The 27,501-nt window shown below is 49.2% G+C and overlaps 1 protein-coding gene across 7 annotated transcripts in view; it reads right to left on the bottom strand.

Moving 5' to 3' along the window:
• LZTR1 (leucine zipper like post translational regulator 1) overlaps positions 1–27,501 on the bottom strand; it is a 298,705-nt gene that overhangs the window by 89,462 nt on the left and 181,742 nt on the right. For all 7 annotated transcript variants that reach the window (XM_073319623.1, XM_073319627.1, XM_073319622.1 and 4 more), the window contains one exon: positions 26,765–26,860. In XM_073319623.1, the coding sequence (XP_073175724.1) occupies positions 26,765–26,860 (96 nt within the window). The remainder of the gene's footprint in view (positions 1–26,764; positions 26,861–27,501) is intronic.

Here is a 27,501-nt window from a genome sequence, read left to right as displayed (position 1 = left end):
TCAACATCTCCTGAAAACATACCTGGAATGATCCATCTAAAATTACAGAATTTGTAAGTAAGACAAGAAAATGCATTAGGTTATCTTTTGTTTTGGCTTGTGAATTTTCCTATGCTACAAAGGTAGTTTTATTCCTGTTTTTGTAACTATAAAGCTGAGGCCAGAGGGGAGTCCTCTCTGTTTTAAATCCTTTTTATTACCCGGTAAAGTTACCTTCCATCCTGATTTTGCAGGTGTGATTCTTTTACTTCTTTCTTTATTATAAAGTTCTTCTTTTAAGAACCTAATTGATTTTAGTGTCCGAAAGATAAAGGGTCTGGTCTGTGCTTACATTGCTAAGGTAATTAGTTGGTATATTATTCTCAAGCCTCCCCAGGAAAGGGGGTGAAGGGGCTTGGGGGGATAGGGATTCAAAGTGACCCCTGAATTTTTGTGTAAATCACTTGGTGGTGGCAGCAATACCGTCCAAGGACAAGGAAAGGAATTTGTGCCTTGGGGAAGTTTTTAACCCAAGCTGGTAGAATATAACTTAGGGGGTCTCTCATGTGGGTCCCCATATCTGTACCCCAGAGTTCAGAGTGTGTGTGGGAGAACCCTGACAAGCCCCGAGAGGGTTAACTCTGCTTTGCAGGCTGAGGAAGCAACGTCCCTCCCACACTGATGGGCATGCCCAGCCTGGAGGCAGCATAGAATCATAGAATATCAGGGTTGGAAGGGATCTCAGGAGGTCAACTAGTCCAACCCCTTGCTCAAAGCAGGACCAATCCCCAACTAAAGCATGTAAAAGAAAGCAGCCCAGCTCAGTCTGGGCAGGCTGCTGTAGGGGAAGGACGCAGGCTGCGAGCTCTCTCCAGGAAGTTGCTACAGGCCCCAGTGGCGGGACCACAGCTTGCAGAGTTCCAGACAGACTCCAGGCTGCCCAACAAGCCCCAAGAAGGGACCGCACCACTGGGAGCCGGCCATTTGAGGACTGCAGAGACCCAGAGATACCGGGGAGCTTCGACAAGGGGGAAACTAGGTTTGCTGGGAGATGGAGACCGAAGCTCTGAGGTAAGTGGGATACCAAGAGGAAACACAAGGAGGAGGGTACAAGACGGGAAGCCTCCTGATTCATACTGAGAAAGCAGGGCAATCACCTAGTTTTCTTAGGTGCCTGTACACGAACGCAAGAAGCCTGGGAAACAAGCAGGAAGAATTGGAAGTCCTGGCACAGTCAAGGAACTATGATGTGATTGGAATTACAGAGACTTCATGGGATAACTCACATGACTGGAGCACTATCATGGATGGGTATAAACTGTTCAGGAAGGACAGATGGGGGAGAAAAGGTGGAGGAGTTGCACTGTATGTAAGAGAACAGTATATGATTGCTCAGAGCTCCAGTATGAAACTGCAGAAAAGCCTGTTGAGAGTCTTTCGGTCAAGTTTAGAGGCGCTATACTTACCTACATGCCTCCAGCTTTCATCCAGACCACGCCACACAATCCATTGTCTACAGCCAAGCTCTACGATACAACCGCATTTGCTCCAACCCCTCAGACAGAGACAAACACCTACAAGATCTCTATCAAGTGTTTTTACAACTACAGTACCCACCTGCTGAAGTGAAGAAACAGATTGACAGAGCCAGAAGAGTACCCAGAAGTTACCTACTACAGGAAAGGCCCAACAAAGAAAATAACAGAATGCCACCAGCCATCACCTTCAGCCCCTAACTAAATCCTCTCCAACGCATCATCAAGGATCTACAACCTATCCTGAAGGAAGACCCATCACTCTCACAGATCTTGGGAGACAGGCCAGTCCTTGCCTACAGACAGCCCCCCAACCTGAAGCAAATACTCACCAGCAACCACACACCACACAACAAAAACACTAGCCCAGAAACCTATCCTTGCTACAAAGCCCATTGCCAACTGTGTCCACATATCTATTCAGGGGACACCATCACAGGGCCTAATCACATCAGCCACACTATCAGAGGCTCATTCACCTGCACATCTACCAATGTGATATATGCCATCATGTGCCAGCAATGTCCCTCTGCCACGTACACTGGCCAAACTGGACAGTCTCTACGTAAAAGAATAAATGGACACAAATCAGACATCAGGAATTATAACATTCAAAAACCAGTTGGAGAACACTTCAATCGCTCTGTTCACTCTATTACAGACCTAAAAGTGGCAACACTTCAACAAAAAAACCTTCAAAAACAGACTCCAACGAGAGACTGCTGAATTGGAATTAATTTGCAAACTGGATACAATTAACTTAGGCTTGAATAAAGACTGGGAATGGATGTGTCATTAAACAAAGTAAAACTATCTCCCCATGTTTATTTGCCTCCCCCCAAAGTTCCTCACACGTTCTTGTCAACTGCTGGAAATGGCCCACCTTGATTATCACTACAAAAGGTTTTTTTTTGTCTCTTGATGGTAATAGCTCACCTTACCTGATCACTCTTGTTACAGTGTATATGGTAACACCCATTGTTTCATATCCTCTGTGTACATAAAATCTCTCCACTGTATTTTCCACTGCATGCATCCGATGAAGTGAGCTGTACCTCACAAAAGCTTATGCTCAAATAAATTTGTTAGTCTCTAAGGTGCCACAAGTACTCCTTTTCTTTTTGTGGATACAGACTAACATGGCTGCTACTCTAAAGGGTGATGATGTGGTAGGAATGTGCTAGACCACCAGACCAGAAGGATGAGGTAGACAAGGCTTTCTTGGAACAACTAACAGAAGTTTCCAGATCACAGGTCCTGGTTCTCATGGGGGACTTCAATCACCTGGACATCTGCTGGGAGAGCAATGGAGCAGTGCACAGACAATCCAGGAAGTTTTTGGAGAGACTTGGGGGAAAACTTCCTGGTGCAAGTGCTGGAGGAACCAACTAGGGGCCATGCTCCTCTTGACCTGGTGCTCACAAACAGGGAAGAATTGGTAGGGGAAGTAGAAGTGGATGGCAACCTGGGCAGCAGTGATCATGAGGTGGTCAAGTTCAGGATCCTGATGAAAGGAAGAAAGGAGAGTAGCAGAATACGGACCCTGGACTTCAGAAAAGCAGACTTTGACTCCCTCAAGGAACTGATGGGAAGGATACCCTGGGATGCTAATATGAAGGGGATAGGAATCCAGGAGAGCTGGCTGTATTTTAAAGAAGCCTTATTGAGGGCACAGAAACAAACCATCCTGATGTGCAGAAAGAATAGCAAACATGGCAGGTGACCAGCTTGGGTTAACAGAGAAATCTTTGGTGAGCTTAAACACAAAAAGGAATCTTAGAAGAAGTGGAAACTTAGACAGATGACTAGGGAGGAGTATAAAAATATTGCTCGAACCTACAGGGGTGCAATCAGGAAGGCCAAAGCACAATTGGAGTTGCACCTAGCAAGGGATGTGAGGGGTAACAAGAATGGTTTCTACAGGTATCATAGTAGCAGCCGTGTTAGTCTGTATTTGCAAAAAGAAAAAGAGTACTTGTGGCACCTTAGAGACTAATCAATTTATTTGAGCATAAGCTTTCGTGAGCTACATAAAAGCATCCAATGAAGTGAGCTGTAGCTCACGAAAGCTTATGCTCAAATAAATTGGTTAGTCTCTAAGGTGCCACAAGTACTCCTTTTCTTTCTACAGGTATGTTAGCAACAAGAAGGTGGCCAGGGAAAGTGTGCGATCCTTACTGAATGGGGAAGGCAACCTAATGACAGACGATGTGGAAAAAGATAATGTACTCAATGCTTTTTTTTGCCTCGGTCTTCACAGACAAGGTCAGCTCCCAGACTGCTGCACTGGGCAATACAGTATGGGGAGGAGGTGAGCAGCCCTCAGTGGTGAAAGAACAGGTTAAGGACTATTTAGAAAAGCTGGACATGCATAAGTCTATGGGGCCAGATGCAATGCACCCCAAGGTGCTGAGGGAGTTGGCTGATGTGATTGCAGAGCCATTGGCTGTTATCTTTGAAAACTCGTGGCAATCAGGGAGGTCTTGGATGATTGGAAAAAGGCAAATATAGTGCCCATATTTTAAAAAGGGAAGAAAGAGAACCCGAGGAACTACAGCCTCACTTCAGTCCCTGGCAAAATCTTGGAGCAGATACTCAAGGAATCCATTCTGAAGCACTTGGAGGAGAGGAAGGTGATCAGGAACAGTCAACATGGATTCACCAAGGGAAAGTCATGCCTGACCAACTTGATTGCCTTCTGTGAGGAGATAACTGACTCTATGGATATAGGGAAAGTGGTGGACATGATATACGACTTTAGCAAAGCTTTTCATACAGTCTCCCACAGTATTCTTGCCAGCAAGTTAAAAAAGTATGGATTGGATGAATGGACTATTAGGCTGATAGAAAGCTGGCTACATTGTCGGGCTCAACTGGTAGTGATCAACGGCTCCATGTCTAGTTGGCAGCTGGTATCAAACGGAGTACCCCAGGGATCAGTCCTGGGGCTGGTTGTGTTCAACATCTTCATTAATGATCTAGATGATGGGATGGATTGCATCCTAAGCAAGTTAGTGGATGACACTAAGCTGTGGGAGAGGTAGATACACTGGAGGGTAGGGTCCAGGGTGACCTAGACAAATTGGAGGATTGGGCCAAAAGAAATCTAATAAGGTTCAACAAGGACAAGTGCAGAGTCCTGTACTTAGGAAGGAAGAATCCCGTGCACTGCTCCAGGCTGGGGACCGACTGGCTAAGTGGCAGTTCTGCAGGAAAGGACCTGGGGATTACAGTGGACGAGAAGCTGGATATGAGTCAACAGTGTGCCCTTGTTGCCAAGAAGGCTAACGGCAATATGGGTTGCATTAGTAGGAGCACTGCCAGCAGACTGAGGGAAGTGATTATTCCCCTCTATTCAGCACTGGTGAGGCCACATCTGGAGCACTGTGTCCAGTTTTGGGCCTCCCATTACAGAAAGGATGTGCAGAAATTGGGGAGAGTCCAGCAGAGGGCAACAAAAATTATTAGGGGGCTGGGGAACATGATTTATGAGGAGAGGCTGAGGAAACTTGGGTTATTTAGTCTGCAGAAGAGAAGAGTGAGGGGGGATTTGATAGTAGCCTTCTACTACCTGAAGGGAGGTTCCAAACAGGATGGAGCTCGGCTGTTCGGTGGTAGCAGATGATAGAACAAGGAGTAATGGTCTCAAGTTGCAGTACGGGAGGTGCAGGTTGGATATTAGGAAAAACTATTTCACTAGGAGGGTGGTGAAGCACTGAAATGGGTTACCTAGGGAGGTGGTAGAATCTCCATTTTGGAGGTTTTTAAGACCCAGCTTGACAAAGCCCTGGCTGGGATGATTTAGTTGGGGTTGGTCCTGCTTTGAACAGGGGGTTGGACTAGATGACATCCTGAGTTCTGTTCCAACCCTAATCTTCTATGATTCTATGAAAGGGTAAGAAGCAGCCCAGGGGACTTAAAACTTTTTGCTGGTGAGTGAACTGGGGAACCAGTCTGTGTTTCGGGAGGATCACTGCTTACTTGCTGGTGAGCACCCCTACCATCGCCAAGGCACTGGGCTGGGACTCGGAGGAGCAGCGAGGGCCTGAGTCTCCTTACCCAGGGCACCCCCTGTTCCCTGAGTGGTGTCCCACTCCCCCAGTGGGCCAACACGCCAGGCACTCTCACAGAGGTGGGCTATTTTACTGACTCTGGCCCTTAGGCAACACTGCCCCGAGCAGAAGGACCATTTGCTGACCTGGACCATTGGGCCACATTGTCCTGAGTGAAAGGGCCGTTTGCTGACCCTGGCAGTTGGGCCATACTGCCCTGAGTGAAAGGGCCATCTACTGACTCTGGCCATTGGGCCACGCTGCCCTGAGCGGAAGGGCCGCTTTACTGACCTTGGCCATTAGGTCACGCTGCCCTGACTGGAAGGGCCGCTTTATTGGCTCTAGCCATTAGGCCATGTTGCCCTGTGTGGGAGTGCAACATTACTGACTCTGGCCACTAGGCTGTATTACCCTGTTTCGTAGTAAGGATCATTAGCACTGGACCTAACTGGCTCTAGCAGTTAGCCTCTTTCCTTGATTGTGTACACACGTGGCCAGACACCCTGTGACAGGGTGTACCTACCCCGCAACGCTCCCCCTCGTCAAAGAGCAAGATCTTGGAGAGGAGGTGGAGACTCTGGCTGAGCTCACAGGTCTGCTCCAATACATCTACAGGAACAGCTCTGTTTTTAGATCAGACATTCTCTACTTTGAAGCACATATATAGAGGGACCTGTAGGCATTGGCAGAGCAAAATTGTGAACTAAGCCTGCTCAGCCCTCAGTTGAAGACCCAACGGTGGCACCATCAGCAGTAACCACTGTACATGCTGAGGCCAGAGGGGGCCTGTGAGCCAAGTCTGGAAGCTGAAGCAAGACAAATTCAGAGTAGGAAAATATGATTTTTTTTTTTTTTTTAACAAGGAGAGTAATTAACCATCAATTGGAGTCTCTGAATTAAGTCTGGTGTCTCTTTCCACAAGATCCACTCTAGCCCAACCAGAAATAAATGAAAGTAAGTGCTGAATTTTCTTAAGTCCAAGGCAGGGCATCCTCTTCCTTTCTTTTGGAATAAAAAAGTATTTCAAGCAGAACCACTTCCCTTGATATGGAGCAAGAACTTCTATTGCTCCAAGGGACAAACAAGAGAGAACTGCCTAGTTTAACAGCTCCTTGTGAGGTGATTTCTGAAGAGGGATGGGGAATAAGGGGTTGGGAGTAGACCAGTATATAAATAGACAGAATATTGCATTGTAACCGTGTCCAGTACCCATTGGTCTGAAGTGATGGAAGTCCCTTACTCGATTTCCAAAACAAAGGGATGGTGGCTCTAGACCCCTGGGAATGAGTTCACCTCTCTTGACTATCCCATAAAGTATTCTGACCCAGGAGCAGGCTGCTATGTATGAGCAGCTGAAGTAGCTGGCCTCTTCTTACGGAACTGCTGCCTCTTTCTTAGAGGTTCAGAGGATCTCTGGTGGAGAAAAGGTTGTGGTGGTATTGGTCTCTGTGATGAATAACCTGGTGGTATAACACACTTCATTTCAGAGGCTGCTGTAAAGCCTGCAAGGGAACAAGGTGTGCCACATCGGGCCTCATCGGTTTTAGTAATGAATAAGCAATAAAAAAGGCAAGTCCTCTACATTGGACTGAGCTTCCTGTGGGAAGCTAGATCCCTGAAACCATAGAACTATCCTCACAACCACCATCATGGCCATGGGACTTGAAGCAGCATCTGCTGCATCAGGCGAAGCTAGTAAATTGGTTCTGGCCATGAACTATCCCACAGTCACAAGAGGCTGTTTATTTACAAACTTCAAAAGCTTATGTAACTTAAGAAGTCATATCTGGCCAACACGGCCTGATAATTTCCTACTCAAAACAGAAAACTAGCAGAAGAATAAGACTTTCAGTCCAATAAATCTAAGTGCTTTGGTTCATGCTCTTTTGGTATGATTTTAAATGGTTGTTTGGACTTCTTTTTTGTGGCTCTCACCAACAGGAATCCCACGTGGGGTTGGGGAGGAAATAACAGAATTCAGCCCCCCTGGAAGGACATGGTACTTTTTGTCCACTTTCTAGGACATAGGGACTGCTGTGATAGGAGTTTGCCATCAAATTCTTGCAGAATCCATAACAGCCTCATTCATTGGAAGGGCAAACCTACCAGAAGCAGAAAATTGGAGAATATGAGTAAGTCTCTGGGCGGGCTCCTTAACCTCTTCTACAGGGATTTGTAAAGAGTCTGACACCATTTTAATAAGTCCTGAAATGCTTTCAAATCATGTAGTTGTGGTGTACTAGGAGGAACCACACAGTCTCATCTAGAGGTGATGAAATTATGGTATGTCCCAACAAGTCTGCAGAGTGGGATCAAGTGTCCTTGCCTGAATCCTCAGGCTGAAGAGAAGGCTGTATAGGAGCTGCACAGGAGCAGCCTGAGTGGTTGAGACAGTAGAAGATGGTTCTTGTGAGGATATCATCTTTTAGGAGAAGGTTCCTGTCTCTATGGACCACAAAGAGCCCAGTAGCACCATACATGCATGCTAGGATAAGAACTTGGTGGTCCATGCCGGGCCCAGAGTCTATCATGAGATGAGTCTCTAGATTCCCTGCATGACTCATCATAACCAGGATATTCCCTTGAGGAATACATGTGAGAGTGTCCCACACAATCATTAGAAGCTGTGGAGGAAGACAAGGAAAATGAACCTTGTCATTTAAAGGTGAAGAAGTACATAAAAACGGCCACACTGTGTCAGATACAATGGTCCATCTAGCCCAGTATCCTGTCTTCCAACAGCGGCCAGTGCCAGGTACTTCAGAGGGAATGAACAGAACAGGCAATCACCAAGTGATCCATTCCCTGTCGCCTACTCCCAGCTTCTGGCAGTCAGAGGCTAGGGACACTCAGAGCATGGGGTTGCATCCCTGACCATCCTGGCTAATAGCCATTGATGGGCCTAGCCTCCATGAACTTATCTAATTCTTTTCTGAATCCAGTTATAATTTTGGCCTTCACAACATCCCCCGGCAACAAGGTTCCACAGGTCACTGTGCATTGTGTGAAAAAATACTTCCTTTTCTTTGTTTTAAACCTGCTGCCTATAAATTTCATTGGGTGATTCTCACATAATGCACATCCTTATTCACTGTCTCCGCACCATTTCCGATTGTATAGACCTTTATCCTATCCCCCTTAAACACCTCTTTTCCAAGCTGAAAAGTCCCTGTCTTTTTTTCTCCTCATACAGAAGCTGTTCCATGTCCTAATCCCCCCCCCCCCTTTGTACCTTTTCCATTTCTAAACAATCTTTTTTGAGATTGGGCAACCAGAACTGCATGCAGTATTCAAGGTGTGGGCTTCCTTACTATGGATTAATATAGTGGCATTAAGATATTTACTGTCTTATTCTCTATCCCTTTCCTAATGATTCCTAACGTTCTGTTTGCTTTTTTGACTGCTGCTGCACATGGAACAGATGGTTTCAGAAAACTATCCACAATGACTCCAAGATCTCTTTCTTGAATGATAACTAATTTATATCACATCATCTTGTATGCATAGTTGGCATTATGTTTTCCAATATGTATTATTTATCAACATTGAATTTCATCTGCCATTTTGTTGCCCAGTCACCCAGTTCTGAGAGAGCCCTCTACAACTCCTCACAGTCTGCTTTGGACTTAACCATCTTGAGTAATTTTGTATCATCTGAAAATTTTGCCACCTCATTGCTTACCCCTTTTTCCAGATCATTTATTAATCTGTTGAACAGCACTGGTCCAAGTACAGATCACTGGGGGACACCATTATTTACCCCTCTCCATTCTGAAAACTGTCCATTTACTCCTTCTCTTTGTTTCCTGTCTTTTAACCCATTACAGATCCATGAAAAGACCTTCCCTCTTATTCTTTCACTGCTGACTTTGGTTAAGAGCCTTTGATGAGGAACCTTGTCAAAGGCTTTCTGGAAGTCCAAGTACACTATGACCACTTGTCCATATCATAGAATATCAGGGTTGGAAGGGACCCCAGAAGGTCATCTAGTCCAACCCCCTGCTCAAAGCAGGACCAATTCCCAGTTAAATCATCCCAGCCAGGGCTTTGTCAAGCCTGACCTTAAAAACCTCTAAGGAAGGAGATTCTACCACCTCCCTAGGTAACGCATTCCAGTGTTTCACCACCCTCTTAGTGAAAAAGTTTTTCCTAATATCCAATCTAAACCTCCCCCACTGCAACTTGAGACCATTACTCCTTGTTCTGTCATCTGCTACCATTGAGAACAGTCTAGAGCCATCCTCTTTGGAACCCCCTTTCAGGTAGTTGAAAGCAGCTATCAAATCCCCCCTCATTCTTCTCTTCTGCAGGCTAAACAATCCCAGCTCCCTCAGCCTCTCCTCATAACTCATGTGTTCCAGACCCCTAATCATTTTTGTTGCCCTTCGCTGGACTCTCTCCAATTTATCCACATCCTTCTTGTAGTGTGGGGCCCAAAACTGGACACAGTACTCCAGATGAGGCCTCACCAATGTCGACTAGAGGGGAACGATCACGTCCCTCGATCTGCTCGCTATGCCCCTACTTATACATCCCAAAATGCCATTGGCCTTCTTGGCAACAAGGGCACACTGCTGACTCAGATCCAGCTTCTCGTCCACTGTCACCCCTAGGTCCTTTTCTGCAGAACTGCTGCCTAGCCATTCGGTCCCTAGTCTGTAGCTGTGCATTGGGTTCTTCCGTCCTAAGTGCAGGACCCTGCACTTATCCTTATTGAAGCTCATCAGATTTCTTTTGGCCCAATCCTCCAATTTGTCTAGGTCCTTCTGTATCCTATCCCTCCCCTCCAGCGTATCTACCACTCCTCCCAGTTTAGTATCATCCGCAAATTTGCTGAGAGTGCAATCCACACCATCCTCCAGATCATTTATGAAGATATTGATCAAAACCGGCCCCAGGACCGACCCTTGGGGCACTCCACTTGATACCGGCTGCCAACTAGACATGGAGCCATTGATCACTACCCGTTGAGCCTGACAATCTAGCCAGCTTTCTACCCACCTTATAGTGCATTCATCCAGCCCATACTTCCTTAACTTGCTGACAAGAATACTGTGGGAGACCGTGTCAAAAGCTTTGCTAAAGTCAAGAAATAATACATCCACTGCTTTCCCTTCATCCACAGAACCAGTAATCTCATCATAAAAGGCGATTAGATTAGTCAGGCATGACCTTCCCTTGGTGAATCCATGCTGGCTGTTCCTGATCACTTTCCTCTCATGCAAGTGCTTCAGGATTGATTCTTTGAGGACCTGCTCCATGATTTTTCCAGGGACTGAGGTGAGGCTGACTGGCCTGTAGTTCCCAGGATCCTCCTTCTTCCCTTTTTTAAAGATTGGCACTACATTAGCCTTTTTCCAGTCATCCGGGACTTCCCCCGTTCGCCACGAGTTTTCAAAGATAATGGCCAATGGCTCTGCAATCACAGCCGCCAATTCCTTCAGCACTCTCGGATGCAACTCGTCCGGCCCCATGGACTTGTGCACGTCCAGCTTTTCTAAATAGTCCCTAACCACCTCTATCTCCACAGAGGGCTGGCCATCTCTTCCCCATTTTGTGATGCCCAGCGCAGCAGTCTGGGAGCTGACCTTGTTAGTGAAAACAGAGGCAAAAAAAGCATTGAGTACATTAGCTTTTTCCACATCCTCTGTCACTAGGTTGCCTCCCTCATTCAGTAAGGGGCCCACACTTTCCTTGGCTTTCTTCTTGTTGCCAACAAACCTGAAGAAACCCTTCTTGTTACTCTTGACATCTCTGGCTAGCTGCAGCTCCAGGTGCGATTTGGCCCTCCTGATATCATTCCTACATGCCCGAGCAATATTTTTATACTCTTCCCTGGTCATATGTCCAACCTTCCACTTCTTGTAAGCTTCTTTTTTATGTTTAAGATCCGTTAGGATTTCACCATTAAGCCAAACTGGTCGCCTGCCATATTTACTATTCTTTTGACTCATCGGGATAGTTTGTCCCTGTAACCTCAACAGGGATTCCTTGAAATACAGCCAGCTCTCCTGGACTCTTTTCCCCTTCAAGTTAGTCCCCCAGGGGATCCTGGCCATCCGTTCCCTGAGGGAGTCGAAGTCTGCTTTCCTGAAGTCCAGGGTCCGTATCCTGCTGCTTACCTTTCTTCCCTGTGTCAGGATCCTGAACTCAACCAACTCATAGATTCATAGATATTTAGGTCAGAAGGGACCATTATGATCATCTAGTCTGACCTCCTGCACAACGCAGGCCACAGAATTTCACCCACCACTCCTAAAAAGGACCTCACACCTATATCTGTGCTATTGAAGTCCTCAAATTGTAGTTTGAAGACCTCAAGGAGCAGAGAATCCTCCAGCAAGTGACCCGTGCCCCATGCTACAGAGGAAGGCGAAAAACCTCCAGGGCCTTCCAATCTGCCCTGGAGGAAAATTCCTTCCCGACCCCAAATATGGCGATCAGCTAAACCCTGAGCATATGGGCAAGATTCATCAGCCAGATACTACAGAAAATTCTTTCCCGGGTAACTTGGATCTTACCCCATCTAAAAACCCATCACAGGCCATTGGGCCTATTTACCATGAATATTTAATTACCAAAACCATGTTATCCCATCATACCATCTCCTCCATAAACTTATCGAGTTTAATCTTAAAGCAAGATAGATCTTTTGCCCCCACTACTTCCCTCGGAAGGCTATTCCAAAACTTCACTCCTCTGATGGTTAGAAACCTTCGTCTAATTTCTAATCTAAATTTCCTAGTGGCCAGTTTATATCCATTTGTTCTTGTGTCCACATTGGTACTGAGTTTAAATAATTCCTCTCCCTCTCTGGTATTTATCCCTCTAATATATTTATAGAGAGCAATCATATCTCCCCTCAACCTTCTTTTAGTTAGGCTAAACAAGCCAAGCTCCCTGAGTCTCCTTTCATAAGACAAGTTTTCCATTCCTCGGATCATCCTAGTAGCCCTTCTCTGTACCTGTTCCAGTTTGAATTCATCCTCCTTAAACATGGGAGACCAGAACTGCACACAGTATTCCAGGTGAGGTCTCACCAGTGCCTTATATAACAGTACTAAAACCTCCTTATCCCTACTGGAAATACCTCTCCTGATGCATCCCAAGACGACATTAGCTTTTTCACAGCCATATCACATTGGCAGCTCATAGTCATCCTATGATCAACCAATACTCCAAGGTCCTTTTCCTCCTCCGCTACTTCTAGTTGATGCGTCCCTAGCTTATAACTAAAATTCTTGTTATTAATCCCTAAATGCATGACCTTACGCTTCTCACTATTAAATTTCATCCTATTCCTATTACTCCAGTTTACAAGGTCATCCAGATCCTCCTGTAGGGTATCCCTGTCCTTCTCTAAATTAGCAATACCTCCCAGCTTTGTATCATCTGCAAACTTTATTAGCACACTCCCACTTTTTGTGCCCAGGTCAGTAATAAAAAGATTAAATAAGATTGGTCCCAAAACTGATCCTTGAGGAACTCCACTGGTAACCTCCCTCCAACTTGACAGTTCACCTTTCAGTAGGACCCGTTGTAGTCTCCCCTTTAACCAATTCCCTATCCACCTTTCAATTTTCCTATTGATGCCCATCTTATCCAATTTAACTAATAATTCCCCATGTGGCACAGTATCAAACGCCTTACTAAAATCTAAGTAAATTAGATCCACTGCGTTTCCTTTATCTAAAAAAATCTGTTACTCTCTCAAAGAAGGAGATCAGGTTGGTTTGGCATGATCTACCTTTTGTAAAACCATGTTGTATTTTGTCCCATTTACCATTGACTTCAATGTCCTTAACTACCTTCTCCTTCAAAATTTTTTCCAAGACCTTGCATACTACAGATGTCAAACTAACAGGCCTATAATTACTTGGATCACTTTTTTTCCCTTTCTTAAAAATAGGAACTATGTTAGCAATTCTCCAATCATACGGTACAACCCCTGAGTTTACAGATTCATTAAAAATTCTTGCTAATGGGCTTGCAATTTCTTGTGCCAATTCTTTTAATATTCTTGGATGAAGATTATCTGGGCCCCCCGATTTAGTCCCATTAAGCTGTTTGAGTTTCGCTTCTACCTCCGATATGGTGATGTCTACCTCCATATCCTCATTCCCATTTATCATGCTACCATTATCCCTAAGATCCTCTTTAGTCTTATTAAAGACTGAGGCAAAGTATTTGTTTAGATATTGGGCCATGCCTAGATTATCCTTGACCTCCACTCCATCCTCAGTTTTTAGCGGTCCCACTTCTTTGTTTTCTTCCTATTTATATGACTATAGAACCTTTTACTATTGGTTTTAATTCCCTTTGCAAGGTCCAACTCTACTTGACTTTTAGCCTGTCTCACTTTATCCCTACATATTCTGACCTCAATAAGGTAGCTTTCCTTACTGATCCCTCCCTTCTTCCACTCCCTATATGCTTTCTGCTTTTTCTTAATTACCTCTCTAAGATGCTTGCTCATCCAGCTTGGTCTACAACTCCTGCCTATGAATTTTTTCCCCTTTCTTGGGATGCAGGCTTCCGATAGCTTCTGCAGCTTTAATTTAAAATAATCCCAGGCCTCCTCTACCTTTAAACCCATAAATTCTTCAGTCCAATCCACTTCCCTAACTAATTTCCTTAATTTTTGAAAGTCAGCCCTTTTGAAATCAAAAACCCTAGTTGCAGATTTATTTTTGTTAATCCTTCCATTCAATTTGAACTGAATTAGCTCATGATCACTTGAGCCAAGATTATCCCCTACAACCATTTCCTCTATGAGGTCCTCATTACTCACCAAGACCAAATCTAAAATGGCATCCCCTCTAGTTGGTTCAGCAACTACTTGTTGAAGGAATCCATCAGCTATCGCATCTAGGAAAATCTGAGCCCTTTTATTATTACTAGCACTCGTCCTCCAGTCTATATCTGGGAAGTTAAAGTCTCCCATGATCACACAGTTTCCATTAGTATTTACTTTATTAAAAACATTAAAAAGGGCTCTATCCATATCCAAATTAGATCCCGGCGGTCTATAGCACACCCCAAGCACTATCCCAGGGGAGGCTCTAATAGTTTTCTTCCCCAATTTAATTGTTGCCCAGACAGACTCAGTCATATCCATTTCATCGCTTCTTCTTTCTTTACATTCTATCTCATCATTGATATACAGTGCTACTCCACCACCTTTACCTTTATTTCGGTCTTTCCTAAACAGCACATACCCTTCAATACCTGTAGCCCAGTCATGACTACTATTCCACCAGGTCTCTGTTATACCTATAATATCTGGTTTCACTTCCTGCACCAGTAACTCTAGTTCCTCCATTTTGTTACCTAGGCTCCTTGCATTAGTGTACAAACATCTTAATTTTTGCTGTTTGGCCTCACTCACATTCTGTACCCTATTAGGCACGGTTATTTTACTACCAGTATAACCTATTAGACTTGTATCTACACTGCCCTTCCTCCTACCTACAGCTGTATCCACTCTTACTTCATTTTCTTTCCACTCTATGCTAAATTCTGGCGTGGAGATTACCTGGACATCTCCCAACCATCTCCCCCAAATTCCTAGTTTAAAGCTCTCTTAATCAGTTGTGCCAGCCTCCATCCTAGAAGTCTATTTCCTTCCCTACTCAGATGAAGTCCATCCCGAGAGAACTGTCCTCTATCCATGAATGCCTCCCAATGGCCATACATCCCAAAGCCCTCCTTATAGCACCACTGCCTAAGCCATCTATTGATAGTCATAATCTTGTCACACCTTTGTTGCCCTTCTCTAGGAGCAGGCAGAATCCCACTAAAGATCACCTGAGCCTCAATTTCCTTAAGCATCCTCCCCAGCCTAGCATAGTCTCCCTTAATACTTTCCAGCGAGAATCTAGCCGTATCATTTGTTCCCACATGAAGGATAATTAGGGGATTCTTTCCCGCTCCCTTTAGAATCCTTTTCAACCTCAGGTCTACATCTCGTATCTTAGCACCTGGAAGACAGCACACCCTCCTATTTTCTGGATCAGCTCTGGTTACAGGCCTATCTATTCTTCTCAGTAAAGAGTCCCCAATCACATAGACCTGCCTTTTCCTAGTGACGGTGCTATTCTCCAGTCTATCCCCTGTTCCCTCTGGCTGCAAGTTTTTTCCATTCCCATTCTCCCTTGTAATCCTTTTTAACCCATCCTGTATCCTCCTAGGGCTCATATTTGGTGTAATCTCCATTAACTCTTCCCCTTTTCCTATAGGACTAACCGCTCTTCTCTTCTTCCTTGCCCTGTCACCTTCAGTGACTACCTGCTGAGCCCCTTCTTCATTTTCCAACTCTGCAAACCTATTCTGAAGCTCTATTTCTCCTTCACTAGCCCGTCTTTTCCTCTGCCTAGTTCTTTCAGTCACATGCTTCCACTGACCACTTTCCTCACCCAGTCTCCCCTCAGAATTCCCTAGTCCTGCTTCCATCTGCAAGTCTGAACTTTTCCCTTCAGATACCTCATGTCTTTGCTCCATAATCTGCTCAAACCCCTTCCTAAACTCTACCAGACTTCCACCTGCATCTCCAAACCTCTGATCTTTTCCTCCATCAGCTCTATCAGACGGCATTTCATGCAGACAAAACTCTTACCAGGTGCCCCCTCCAGGATCATGTACATACCACAGCTTCCACATCCAGTCATCTTCATTGTGTCATCTGCTACATGGGTCACTCCCACTGCCACCTCTGAATCTGTCATAGCCTTCCCACCTAAATCCTGTTAATCTGGGAAACACAAACCACACCAAACCACCACCCACAGCAAAACCAAACCCCACACAAGCACCACAACACAAACTCCCCTTTCAAACTCCCACTCAAACTCCCCTGTTTACAGCTCTGTTTGCTAGCTCCTATGCCGCTGCCTGACTGGCTGCTACCTTTATAGGACCCCTAGTCAGTGAAGCCCCACCCCCTAATCAGGGCTCACCTTCTCTCCCAGCACAAAGCCTCTACACATACAGATACTACCAATACAAAACCAAACACACACAAATACCTTCTCCTCCAACAGAACTCCCACTCAAACTCCCCTGTTTACAGCTCTGTTTGCTAGCTCCTGTGCCGCTGCCTGACTGGCTGCTACCTTTATAGGACCCCTAGTCAGTGAAGCCCCGCCCCCTAATCAGGGCTCAGCTTCTCTCCCAGCACAAAGCCCCTACAAGCCTCTACACATACAGATACCACCAATACAAAACCAAACACACACAAATACCTTCTCCTCCAACAGAACTCCCACTCAAACTCCCCTGTTTACAGCTCTGTTTGCTAGCTCCTGTGCTGCTACAGCTGTCTGTGCCGCTGCCTGACTGGCTGCTACCTTTATAGGACCCCTAGTCAGTGAAGCCCCGCCCCCTAATCAGGGCTCAGCTTCTCTCCCAGCACAAAGCCTCATATGTTTGTTGACATCCTCAAAGGATTCTAATAGCTTGGTCAGGCATGTTTTCTCTTTACAAAATCAATCTTGGCTCTTCCCTAACAAATCATGTTTATCCTTGTGTCTGATAATTCTGTTCTTTACTGTAGTTTCAACTATGACACTGAAGCTAGGCTTCCCGGCCTGTAATTGCTGGGATTGCCTCTGGAGCCATTTTTAAAATTTGGTGTCACATAATAATCCTCCAGTAATGTGGTACAGAAGTTGATTTAAGTGATACTTTACATACCACAGTTAGTAGTTCTGTAATTTCATACTTGAGTTCTTTCAAAACTCTTGGGTAAATAAGTCACTTCTGGTCCTGGCGATTTATTACTGTTAAATTTATCAATTTGTTCCAAACCTCCTCTATTGATATCTCAATCCTCAGATCAGTTACCTAAGGTGTGGAAATCTCCCTCATATACTCTGCAGTGAAGACTGATGCAATGAATTTATTTAACTTTTCTGCAATGGCCTTATCTTCCTTGAGGGCTCCTTTAGCACCTGCTTTGTTCAGTGGCCCAACTGATTGTTTAGCAGACTTTCTGCTGCTGGTGTACTTAAAACTATTTTTTGCTGTTAGTTTTTGAGTCTTTTGCTAGTTGCTCTTCAAATTATTTTTTGGCTTGCTTAATTATATTTTTACACTTAACTTGCCATAGTTAATGCTCTTTTCTATTTTCTTCAGTAGGATTTGACTTCCAATTTTTAAAAGATGCCTTTTTGCCTCTAACCCAGTGGTCTCCAACCTTTTTACACCCAAGATCACTTTTTGAATCTAAGGGCAACTCAGGACCTACCCCGCCCCTTCCCCAAGGCCCTGCGCCTTCCTCAAAGCCCTGCCCCAGTCACTCCATCCCGCCCTCTCTCCGTCACTTGCTCTCCCCCACCCTCACTCACTTTCACCAGGCTGGGGCAGGGGGTTGGGGTACAGAAGGGGGTGAGGGCTCTGGGCTGGAGCCGAGGGGTTTGCAGTGTGAGAGGGGGCTCTGGGCTGAGCCTGGAGCAGGGGGTTGGGGCATAGGAGGGGGTGAGGGATGCAAGCTCTAGGAGGGAGTTGGGGTGAAGGAGGGGGCTCTGGGCTGGGGCAGAGTATTGGGGTGCAGGGGGTGCTGGCTCTGGGAGGGGGGGAGTCAGGGCTGGGGCTTGGGGTGCAGGAGGGGGTTTTGGATGCTGGCTCTGGGAGGGAGATCAGGGTGGGGCTTGGGGTATGGCCTCCCGTCAGGCAGCACTAACCTCCGGTGGCTCCTGGTTGGTGGTGGGTGCAGCGAGGCTAAGGCGGGCTCCCTGCCTACCCTGCCTCCACACTGCTCCCGGATGGGGCCAACGTGCCCCTGCAGCCCTGGGGTGGGAAGGGCGCGGGGCATGTGGCTCCGCGTGTTGCCCCTCTCCGCAAGCACCACTCCTGCAGCACTCCCGGCCAATGGGAGCTGCAGGAGCGGTGCTTGCAGGCAGGAACAGCATGTGCAGAGGGAGACCCCTGCCTCCCCTGCTCCCAGGGCTGCAGTGGCTGCTTCTGGGAGTGGTGTGGGAGCGGGCTAGCCTTAGGCAGTCACACTGCTGTGCCGCTGAAGATCACGATCAACTGGGAGATCCTCTGCGACCAACCAGATCACGATCGACTGGTTGGTGACCACTGCTCTAACTGTTTCTTTTACTTTGTTGTTTAGCCATGGTAGCACTTTTTTGGTCCTTTAAATTTTTTTTAATTTGGGGGTATACATTTAATTTAAGACTATTATGGTGTTCTAAAAACGTTCCCATACAGCTTGCAGGCATTTCACTTTTGTGACTGTACCTTTTAATTTCTGTTTAACTAGCTGACTCATTTTTGTGCAGTTCCCCTTTCTGGAGTTAAATGCTACTGTGCTGGGGCTTCTTTGGTATTCTCTCCACACACCCCCCCCACCAAGGATGTTAAATTTAATTACATTTTGGTCGCTATTGCTGAGTAGTTAAACTATTTTCACCTCTTGGAACAGATCCTGTGCTCCACTTAGGCCTAAATCAAGAATTGCCTCTCCTCTTGGGGGTTCCAGGACTAGCTGCTTCAAGAAGCATGTTGATGTTGAGCAAGAAGATGCTGATGTAGAGCAGTTGCAGGTACGAACACAGATGTGCTTGGTACTATAAGTAAAGGGGGACCCGGTACCACAGGCATTAACACAGAAGAAAATAAAGGTGATTCTGGCTTTTGTAAGACCTTATGTATATGTGGTTGGCATCTTACAGTACCATGGGGCAAAAAAAGGAGCCGGAGTGGAGACAGATGGAGTTGATGGTGCTGAAGTAATCAGCACTGTTGTCTCCTGTGCTGAAACACGTATCAGTACTGTGTGGAAAATTGCCTGCACTACTTTGATGGGTCTCGCGCTCTCTCTTCTTTGGGAGGGTTCAGGGCACCGTTTCTCACCCCTGAAATGGGGTATTAACTGCCCCACTAGTGTCCTAGAGGAGGGGAGTGCAGAGGGAGGGACCCGGGCCTGCCCTCTACTCCAGGTTCCAGCCCAGGAGCCCTACGGATAGCGGTAAACCGCTTGAACTAGCAGATCCTTCCCCTGAGCTACTTCCCTCTCCTGCCCTTCAACTTGTGGGGCTTCCTGCCCTCCCTATGCATAAACCAGGTGTCCCTTTACCTAGGGTCTTGGTCTTCTTAGCCCACCACAGCTCTTTTCCAAACTCTCCTCTGCTTCCCTCCAAACTGCTCTCTGCTCCAACACCAATCCACTCTGCTTCAACTCCTTTCCCTGTCTGATTGAAACAGGAGAGTTTTATCAGGTGACTGGCTTCAGGTGCTCTAATTGGCTTCAGGTGCTTTAATTAATCTATAGCAAATTTTCTTCCCTCTACAGGGAATAAGGCTCCCTTCTAGCCCTCCCCTGCTGCCCTCTGGCCTGGGCTTTCCTTGCGTTTTGCCCCTGCTTTAGTCCCCCCCCCCGCGACCAGGCCAGACGCTTTTTCTTCGGGTTTTTTTTGTTTTTTGCTGCCGTTCGAGTGCTGGTCGGCTGCCAGCTTGCCTGCCAGCCCCCCCCCCCCCCCCCCCACGCCTGCCCTTGGACGCTGCTATTGCTTCAGCTGCAACCCTCAGAAGAGGGGGGAGGACTGCCGACCCGCTCCCCGGAGGAGGGGAGTGGAAGCCCCCAGACCCAACCGTTTTGCTGTTTGTTTGTGGACCCGCAATTAATCATCTTCTTATCTTTGCTTGGCATTTTTGGAATGCTCCACAAAGACCGGGAGAGAAGACAGCTGACAGAGACATCGCCAAGGGAAGCTACAAATCATCGTGGAGGGGGCCGTAAGACTGAGTAGCCTTTGAACTGTACTCTCGTGTGGGGGGAGTTTGACTGTGTCTTACCTGCGTTTGTAGGGGCACAGGGGGTGTGGCAGGGAGCTGCCCCCCGATCCATCGGTGCCCCCCAACACTACTACAACCGTCACGGCCCCCCCGCTGTCCGCCCCTGCTGGCAACCTGCCGTCTGTCTCTAGCCTCAACTGCTTGCTTTTAATTCCATCATCCGGACCAGAGACAACAGCCGAACAAACGAGACTCTTTGGATAAACGCGCATGGGTCCGCGTCCCCGTCCCCCCCGCCGGACTGCCCACCCCACAGTTTGCCCCTACTACCTGACCCCAACTCCTGTTTTCCTTCCCCTGTCCAGTCCGACCCATTTGTCCACCCCCTGCCTGCAGCCCAACAGGGAGAAGTGGTTAATCTGCTTCCCCCTCCCTCCTCCTCCTTCTGGTGTCTCCCTGCTCACATGGCGGGGAATGAGAGGGGTGAGGCCCCTCTAAGAACCTCAGTTGCCCCTCCCCCACCTACCCCCCTGCCCATCCCCCAAGCCCCCCTCCCCACCACTGCTGCCAAAATACCGGCCACCGCCCCCGCTGGGGCATCGGCAGCCGGAGGCACCGGGGCGAATATTACCGCTGCTATGCCCACCGCCCCCCCCCCCCCCCCCCTGGATTCTAGGAAAGCCACCGCAGTTAGCCGGAAAGGCCAGGGTGCGAAGAAGGGGAAGGGCCCCGCCACAACCACCAAGCCCTCCATGGCAGAGGCTGCCCCCACCACTGTGGCCTCATCATCGACCAGGCGTCCCTCCCTGCTGTTCCCTCCACCAGCTCTGCGAGTGTCCCTCCCCCGGCCCCCAGGGCGTATGCCCAGGCGGTGGCAGCTACCCCCCGGCCTGTCGCCTCGTCATCTCACCCACCCACCCCCTCCGCTACCATCAATAGCGGCCGAGGCCCCTTTCCCACCATGACCAGGAAGCATGGCATCCGTTGCCTCTTGATGCCCGCCTCGCCCCACATGGAGACATACGTGCAGGCATTGCCGAGGGTGGTAGGACCCACGGCCATTGTGGCGGCCTCCAAAATGTATGGGAAGGTCATCTTTTTCTTAGCATGGGAGGCTGCCGCCCAGGAGGCAGTGGAGAAGGGCCTGGCGGTGGGGGAGGTATTTGTCCCCCTGGAGCCGCTAGAAGACCTGGGCATCCGCCTAGTCCTGACCTCCGTCCCTCCTTTTCTACCCAATGCCGCCCTGTTACCCGCTCTCTCCACCCTGGGGAAACCCATTTCCGTCATCAGCTCTCTCCCGTTGGGCTGCAAGGACCCCATCCTCCATCAAGTCCTTTCGTTCCGCCGGCAAGTGCAGCTTTTACCACCGCCGGCGGCGCGTGACGGAGAGGCGCTCGAGGGGTCCTTCCTAGTCCCCTACCAGGGAGCCCGCTATCGGGTCTACTATTCCACAGTAGAGGCCCGGTACTACCTCTGCCAATCAGCGGGGCATGTCCGAAGAGACTGCCCCTTGGCCTGGCGGGGAGGGGCACCCGAGACCCGGCAGGACATCAGCTCCGTCATTGCCGACGCCCCTGGCCGCCCAAGATCTGAAACCGCCTCTCCTCTTGCCCGGGCCCAAGAGACACCTCCCCTACAATGCCCAGACGAGCAAGGGAGCCCCGCCTTTGCTGTTAACAATCCAGCAGAGCCTATGGAGGAGGGTGCAGCAAAGATATTACCGGGCATAGGAGAGGGCCTGCCCCAAGGAAAACCGCCCCCCCCATGTTGCCTCACCGTTACCTCCCCGAGCACCTGAACCATCGCCTCTGCCCCCCGACGCGACCCCTGCTAACCAGCCGCCAGATGATGCTATGGAGGGCTGGACCCTAGTCCAGGGAAAGCGAAGCAAGCGGAAGGCTCGAGCTCCGCTGCACCCATCCGATGCGGAGGCTCCCCGGAAGACCAGGAAGGGAGGCTCCCGCAACAGGGTACAGCTAGCTCACCAGCTATGATCACATCCTCCAGGCCACAAGGGCCCTTATAAAGGAGGGTAAAGGGAAAGGAAGGCACGGCGCCGTGGCCTACAGGCGGGCCCACAGCTTCCGTGACGATTTACTCACTTACGGGATGGGTCACGGATACTTGCGCGACCCGCCGGGGGCTGCAAACACCCCTGCCAACAAGGAACCCCCACCCCCCCAGCCCTCCGCATGACGCCCCTCATTATTGCAACTTTGAACACCAGGGGCTGTAGGATGGCTCTCCGCAGGTCTCAGGTGCTCTCTTACCTTCGGGAAGGGGGATACGTTGTGGTTTTCCTGCAGGAGACCCATACGGATCCGACCGCCGAGGACAGCTGGCAGCTGGAGTGGGGGGATGGGGTCTACTTCAGCCACTTCACGATTCGACAAGCTGGAGTGGAGACCCTGTTCTCCCCCAACCTACGGCCCGAGGTGCTAGGGGTCACTGAGGCCATGCCGGGCCACCTGCTGCACCTCCGAGTCCGTATGGAGGGGCTCGTGGTCAACCTCGTCAACATCTATGTCCCGGCAACGAGCCCGAAGCGGCCGCAATTCTATCAGCGGGTGTCCGACTTCCTCAGCACCCTAGATTCTCACGAGTGCTTAGTCCTGGGAGGGGACTTTAACACCACCCTCGAGGAACAGGACCGCTCAGGGGCCGAGCTGAGCCCGGCCGCTGCGAACATTCTCCGAGAAATAGTTGAACATCACTCCCTAGTAGATGTCTGGCGTGACCACCACCCAGATGACACTTCCACGTTCACCTTTGTCCGGGTGGAGGCCCATCGGTCACACCACTCTCGGTTGGACCGTATTTATTTATCCCGTTTCCATCTTTCATAGGCCCATTCCTCCAACATTCGGCCGGCCCCATTTTCCGACCATCATCTAGCCACCATAACAGCCTCCCTCCGTGCAGAGAGCCGGGGCCGGCCTATTGGCACTTTAACAACAGCCTGTTGGAGGATGAGGGCTTCGTGACGTCCTTCCGGGAGATTTGGCTGGCCTGGCGAGAGCAGCGGCGTGCCTTTCCCTCGGCGCGGCAATGGTGGGATCTAGGGAAGGTGCGCGCCAAGCTCCTCTGCCGTGACTACACCCAGGGCACCAGCCAATGGAGAAATGCAGCAACAGAGCAGTTGGAACGGGAGGTCTTAGAGATGGAGAGGCGTCTGGCCACCAGCCCCGAGGACCCGTTCCTCTGCGGAGCGTGCCGGGAGAAGCGGGAGGAGCTCCGGACCCTGGAGGACCATCGGGCCCGAGGTGCCTTTGATCGATCCCACATCCGCCTCCTTCGGGAGATGGATCGCGGCTCCCGTTTCTTCTACACCCTGGAGAAAACGAGGGGGGCCAAGAAACATGTCACCTGCCTTCTAGCAGAAGACGGCGCCCCCCCTCACAGATCCGGTGGAGATGTGTGGGAGGTCCCGTGAGTTCTACACAAGCCTTTTCTCCCTGGATCTGACAGATCCTGGCGCTTGCAGGGTGCTCTGGGAAGAACTCCCCACGGTCAGCGTGGGCGACCGAGACCGACTAGAGCTGCCTCTCACCCTGGCCGAGTTCTCGGAAACCCTCCGTCACATGCCCACCAATAAATCTCCGGGCATGGACAGGCTGACCGTGGAGTTCTACCGCACGTTCTGGGACATTCTTGGCCCAGACCTAGCCACTGTCTGGGCTGAGTCTTTGCAGGGCGGGGTTCTCCCTCTTTCGTGCAGGCGAGCGGTGCTCGCCTTGTTGCCGAAGAAGGGGGACCTCCGCGATTTATGAAATTGGCATCCCGTCTCGCTCCTTAGCACGGATTACAAAATTGTAGCAAAAGCAATCTCACTGCGGCTAGGGTCCGTGATAGCGGACGTGATCCACCCAGACCAGACCTATACTGTCCCGGGTCGCAGCATTTTTGATAACCTATTCCTAGTCAGAGATCTTTTGGAACTCGGGCGTAGAGACGGTCTGTTGTTCGCCCTCCTGTCTCTTGATCAGGAGAAGGCGTTCGATAGAGTGGACCATGGGTACCTCCTGGGCACTCTGCAGGCGTTTGGATTCAGACCTCAGTTTGTGAGTTTTCTCCAGGTGCTGTACGCTTCCGCGGAGTGTCTGGCTAGACTCAACTGGACCCTGACCGAACCGATCAGCTTCGGGCGAGGAGTACGGCAGGGGTGCCCCGTCTCGGGCCAGCTGTACGCTCTGGCGATCAAGCCCTTCCTCTGTCTCCTCCACAGGAGGTTGACGGGGTTGGTGCTGTGGGAGCCGGAACTGCCTGCCGGTCCTGTCAGCGTACGCTGATGACGTGCTCCTCGTGGTCCAGGACCCGGGCTACTTAGCGTGGGTGGAGGCTTGCCAGGCCATCTATTCGGCAGCCTCCTCCGCCCAAGTCAACTGGGTCAAGAGCTCTGGCTTGGCGGTGGGGGACTGGCAGCAGGTGAGCTCCCTCCCACCCGCGCTTCAGACTATCCGGTGGAGCGCGGGCCCACTGCTCTACCTAGGCGTTTACCTTTCTGCCACGCACCCTTCTCAGCTGGAGAACTGGCAAAATTTTAGAAGGCGGGGTGATAGAGCGGCTCCGGAAATGGACGAGGCTACTCCGATGTCTCTCCCTACGAGGGAGAGCACTGGTGCTTAGCCAACTAGTCCTGTCCACGATCTGGTACCGGCTCAACATCCTGGTCCCGGCCCCGCGTTTCCTGACCGACCTCCGGACACCAATTCTGGAGTTCTTTTGGTCAGGAATGCACTGGGCCCCTGTTGGGGTTCTTCATCTACCCCTGAAGGAAGGAGGGCAGGGCCTGAAGTGTCTGCACACTCAGATCCGTGTCTTCCGCTTCCAGGCCCTGCAGAGGCTCCTTTGTAGTGCAGGTAGTTCGACGTGGAGCATATTGGCGCACGCCTTCCTATGCCGCTTCCTAGGGCTCCGATACGACAGGCAGCTCTTTTATCTTTGTCCAAGAGGTTTTCCGCGAGACCTCTCTGGGCTGCCGATCTTCTACCAGGACCTCCTCTGGACCTGGAAACTGTTTTCAACGACCAGGTCCGTGGCAGCCACCGTGGGGGCAGATCTCCTCGCGGAGCCCCTGCTACACAACCCACAGCTTCGTGTGCAGGCGGCGGAGTCCCACTCAGTGCGCCAGAGTTTGGTCCTGTCAGAAGTCATGAGAGTCGGAGACCTCCTGGACTATGACCGGGGAGACTGGCTGGATCCCCTGACGCTCGCTCGGCGCATGGGGCTCTCCAGATCTCATACCCCCCGGCGCGTACTTCAGGAGGTGAAGGCCGCCTTGACACCCGCTGCTTGGGCTTATCTCAACCGAGCCCTGCACGAGGGCACACCCCACCCACCCTCTACCCCAGGCCCGCCGGACCTTTCAATTGGGCCCCTACCCTGTAGATCCCAACAAACCCCTCACCCTTTCACTGCAGCCAGTCAGCTCTCATATCGTGCCACGGAAATAGCTATACACACTCACGCTTCACGCCCACACCCTGGTGTCCCGCCCCGATACAAAGTGGCGGGACCTCCTGCCACCTTTGGAGGGTGAGCAACCCCGGTGGGCGAGCCTGTATTCCACCTTAGTCCCGAGGCCCGTCGGGGACATTAGTTGGCAGCTCCTTCACGGAGCTGTGAGTATGGTGTTTTTGACACGGTTCACCCCCATCCCGGATACTTTCCCTTTTTTGCATCATCAGCTCCTTCTGCTCCCTTACCTCTGTCCTATCTCCTCTGCCCCTCTCCACACGCTTCTTTGGCTCCCTTCCCCATGCTCCCCAGACTCCTCCTGCAGTTCTGCCCCTGGTGGACCTCTGCTCTGGATCTTGTTCTCTCTAGTGATGTCTCCAGCAGACAGCAGCGGCAGAGGCTGAACGGAGACTGCTGCCTTGCAGGGGACACAGCCCCACAGCAGCCACTGCTGGCAGGACAGCAGAAGTGCAGGGATTTTCTCTCAACACTCTGTTCAGTGCTAGGAGCTCTGGCTGAGACAGCTATAAATAGCAAGTGAGAAGGCAGCACCCCTTAGTGCCTCCTCTTGGCGACAGGCCTGCTCTATAACAGCTTTACACCTTCCTTAATCCTGGGTTGTCTGAGGGCCACTTTGGCTCCCCACAGGTTAAAGCAGCCCCAGGGATGTTCCAACTTGCACCGGCTAAAAAGCCTGATAGGAACCACTAAGCCAGTACAGGATCAGTGGAGTGCATCACACATCAGCCCCTTCCCATCATGCCCTTTGCCTGCCTCAACACACACCCAATGCCTTTTGTTGAGGGAATCCTGCAGACTGGTTAAGACCAGTCTAAAACTCCTTGCACTGCTCTATTGGCCCTACAAGTCTATATCACTGATAGGAAATCGCAATCTATTTTCAATCTTTTTTTATCATTCTTTGTCTGCTGACTAATTGTTTCCAAACTTGGTCAGTTTAAGTATCAACTCACCATAAGACTATTTCTGTGAAATACTTGCCTGTTTCAATCTCTCCCTTGCCTGTATAATTTTCTTCCTTAGCCACTTACAGCGAGCAGTGACAATGGCTGCATGTCCCCGGACTCGGTCTTCCTTCTGTCAGTAATGAGTGTGAAAGAAGAACACGTGATAAGTGGACTCACAGACAATATCATCCTGGAAGACAGAAGGAGTGGAGGGTCCTTCACGCCTTCCAGGTTTGGGTCCAAGGTATGATGATTTTACTTTAACTATTAGAACATACTGTGATAGCAAACAGAGGGCACATAAATATCCACTGTACACACCGTGGGCAAAATTCCACCCTCTCTTCCTCCAAAACACTTAGTAAAATTGGTTGAGGAGATTCTTTCACCATAAGCCCTGAGGAGAAGGGTGATAACTATGTTCAGTGACCATGGGATCCTGTAGTTATATGTGATGCCCAGAAATAAGAGTAACATTTGTTTGCTGCTACTCTTAATAATTGGACCAATTTAATGGCACTCTGTGAATCCTCTGCAAAGGCTTTTATAGAAATGCACTTTGTGGTTTTTTCAAGTGCTTCTAGCTTTCTGAAAAAGTTATTCTTGAGCTCAAATTTCTCATGCTTGTTCTCAGCCAAAAAGTGAAGGTTTTTTCTTTCATGTTTGGTCTTTGTTTTAATTATTGGAGAAAGAAGGAAGTTGTTTTTTCCCATAATTTAAAACATTTTTCATATTTTTTATTTCAATAATTAAAAAATGGCTTTTAGGAAA

The sequence above is a fragment of the Lepidochelys kempii genome, chromosome 21 (assembly GCF_965140265.1).
Source record: "Lepidochelys kempii isolate rLepKem1 chromosome 21, rLepKem1.hap2, whole genome shotgun sequence".
NCBI lineage: Eukaryota > Metazoa > Chordata > Testudines > Cheloniidae > Lepidochelys > Lepidochelys kempii.
Note: the sequence above shows the minus strand (reverse complement) of the source record. Positions and strands in the feature narration are given on the sequence as shown.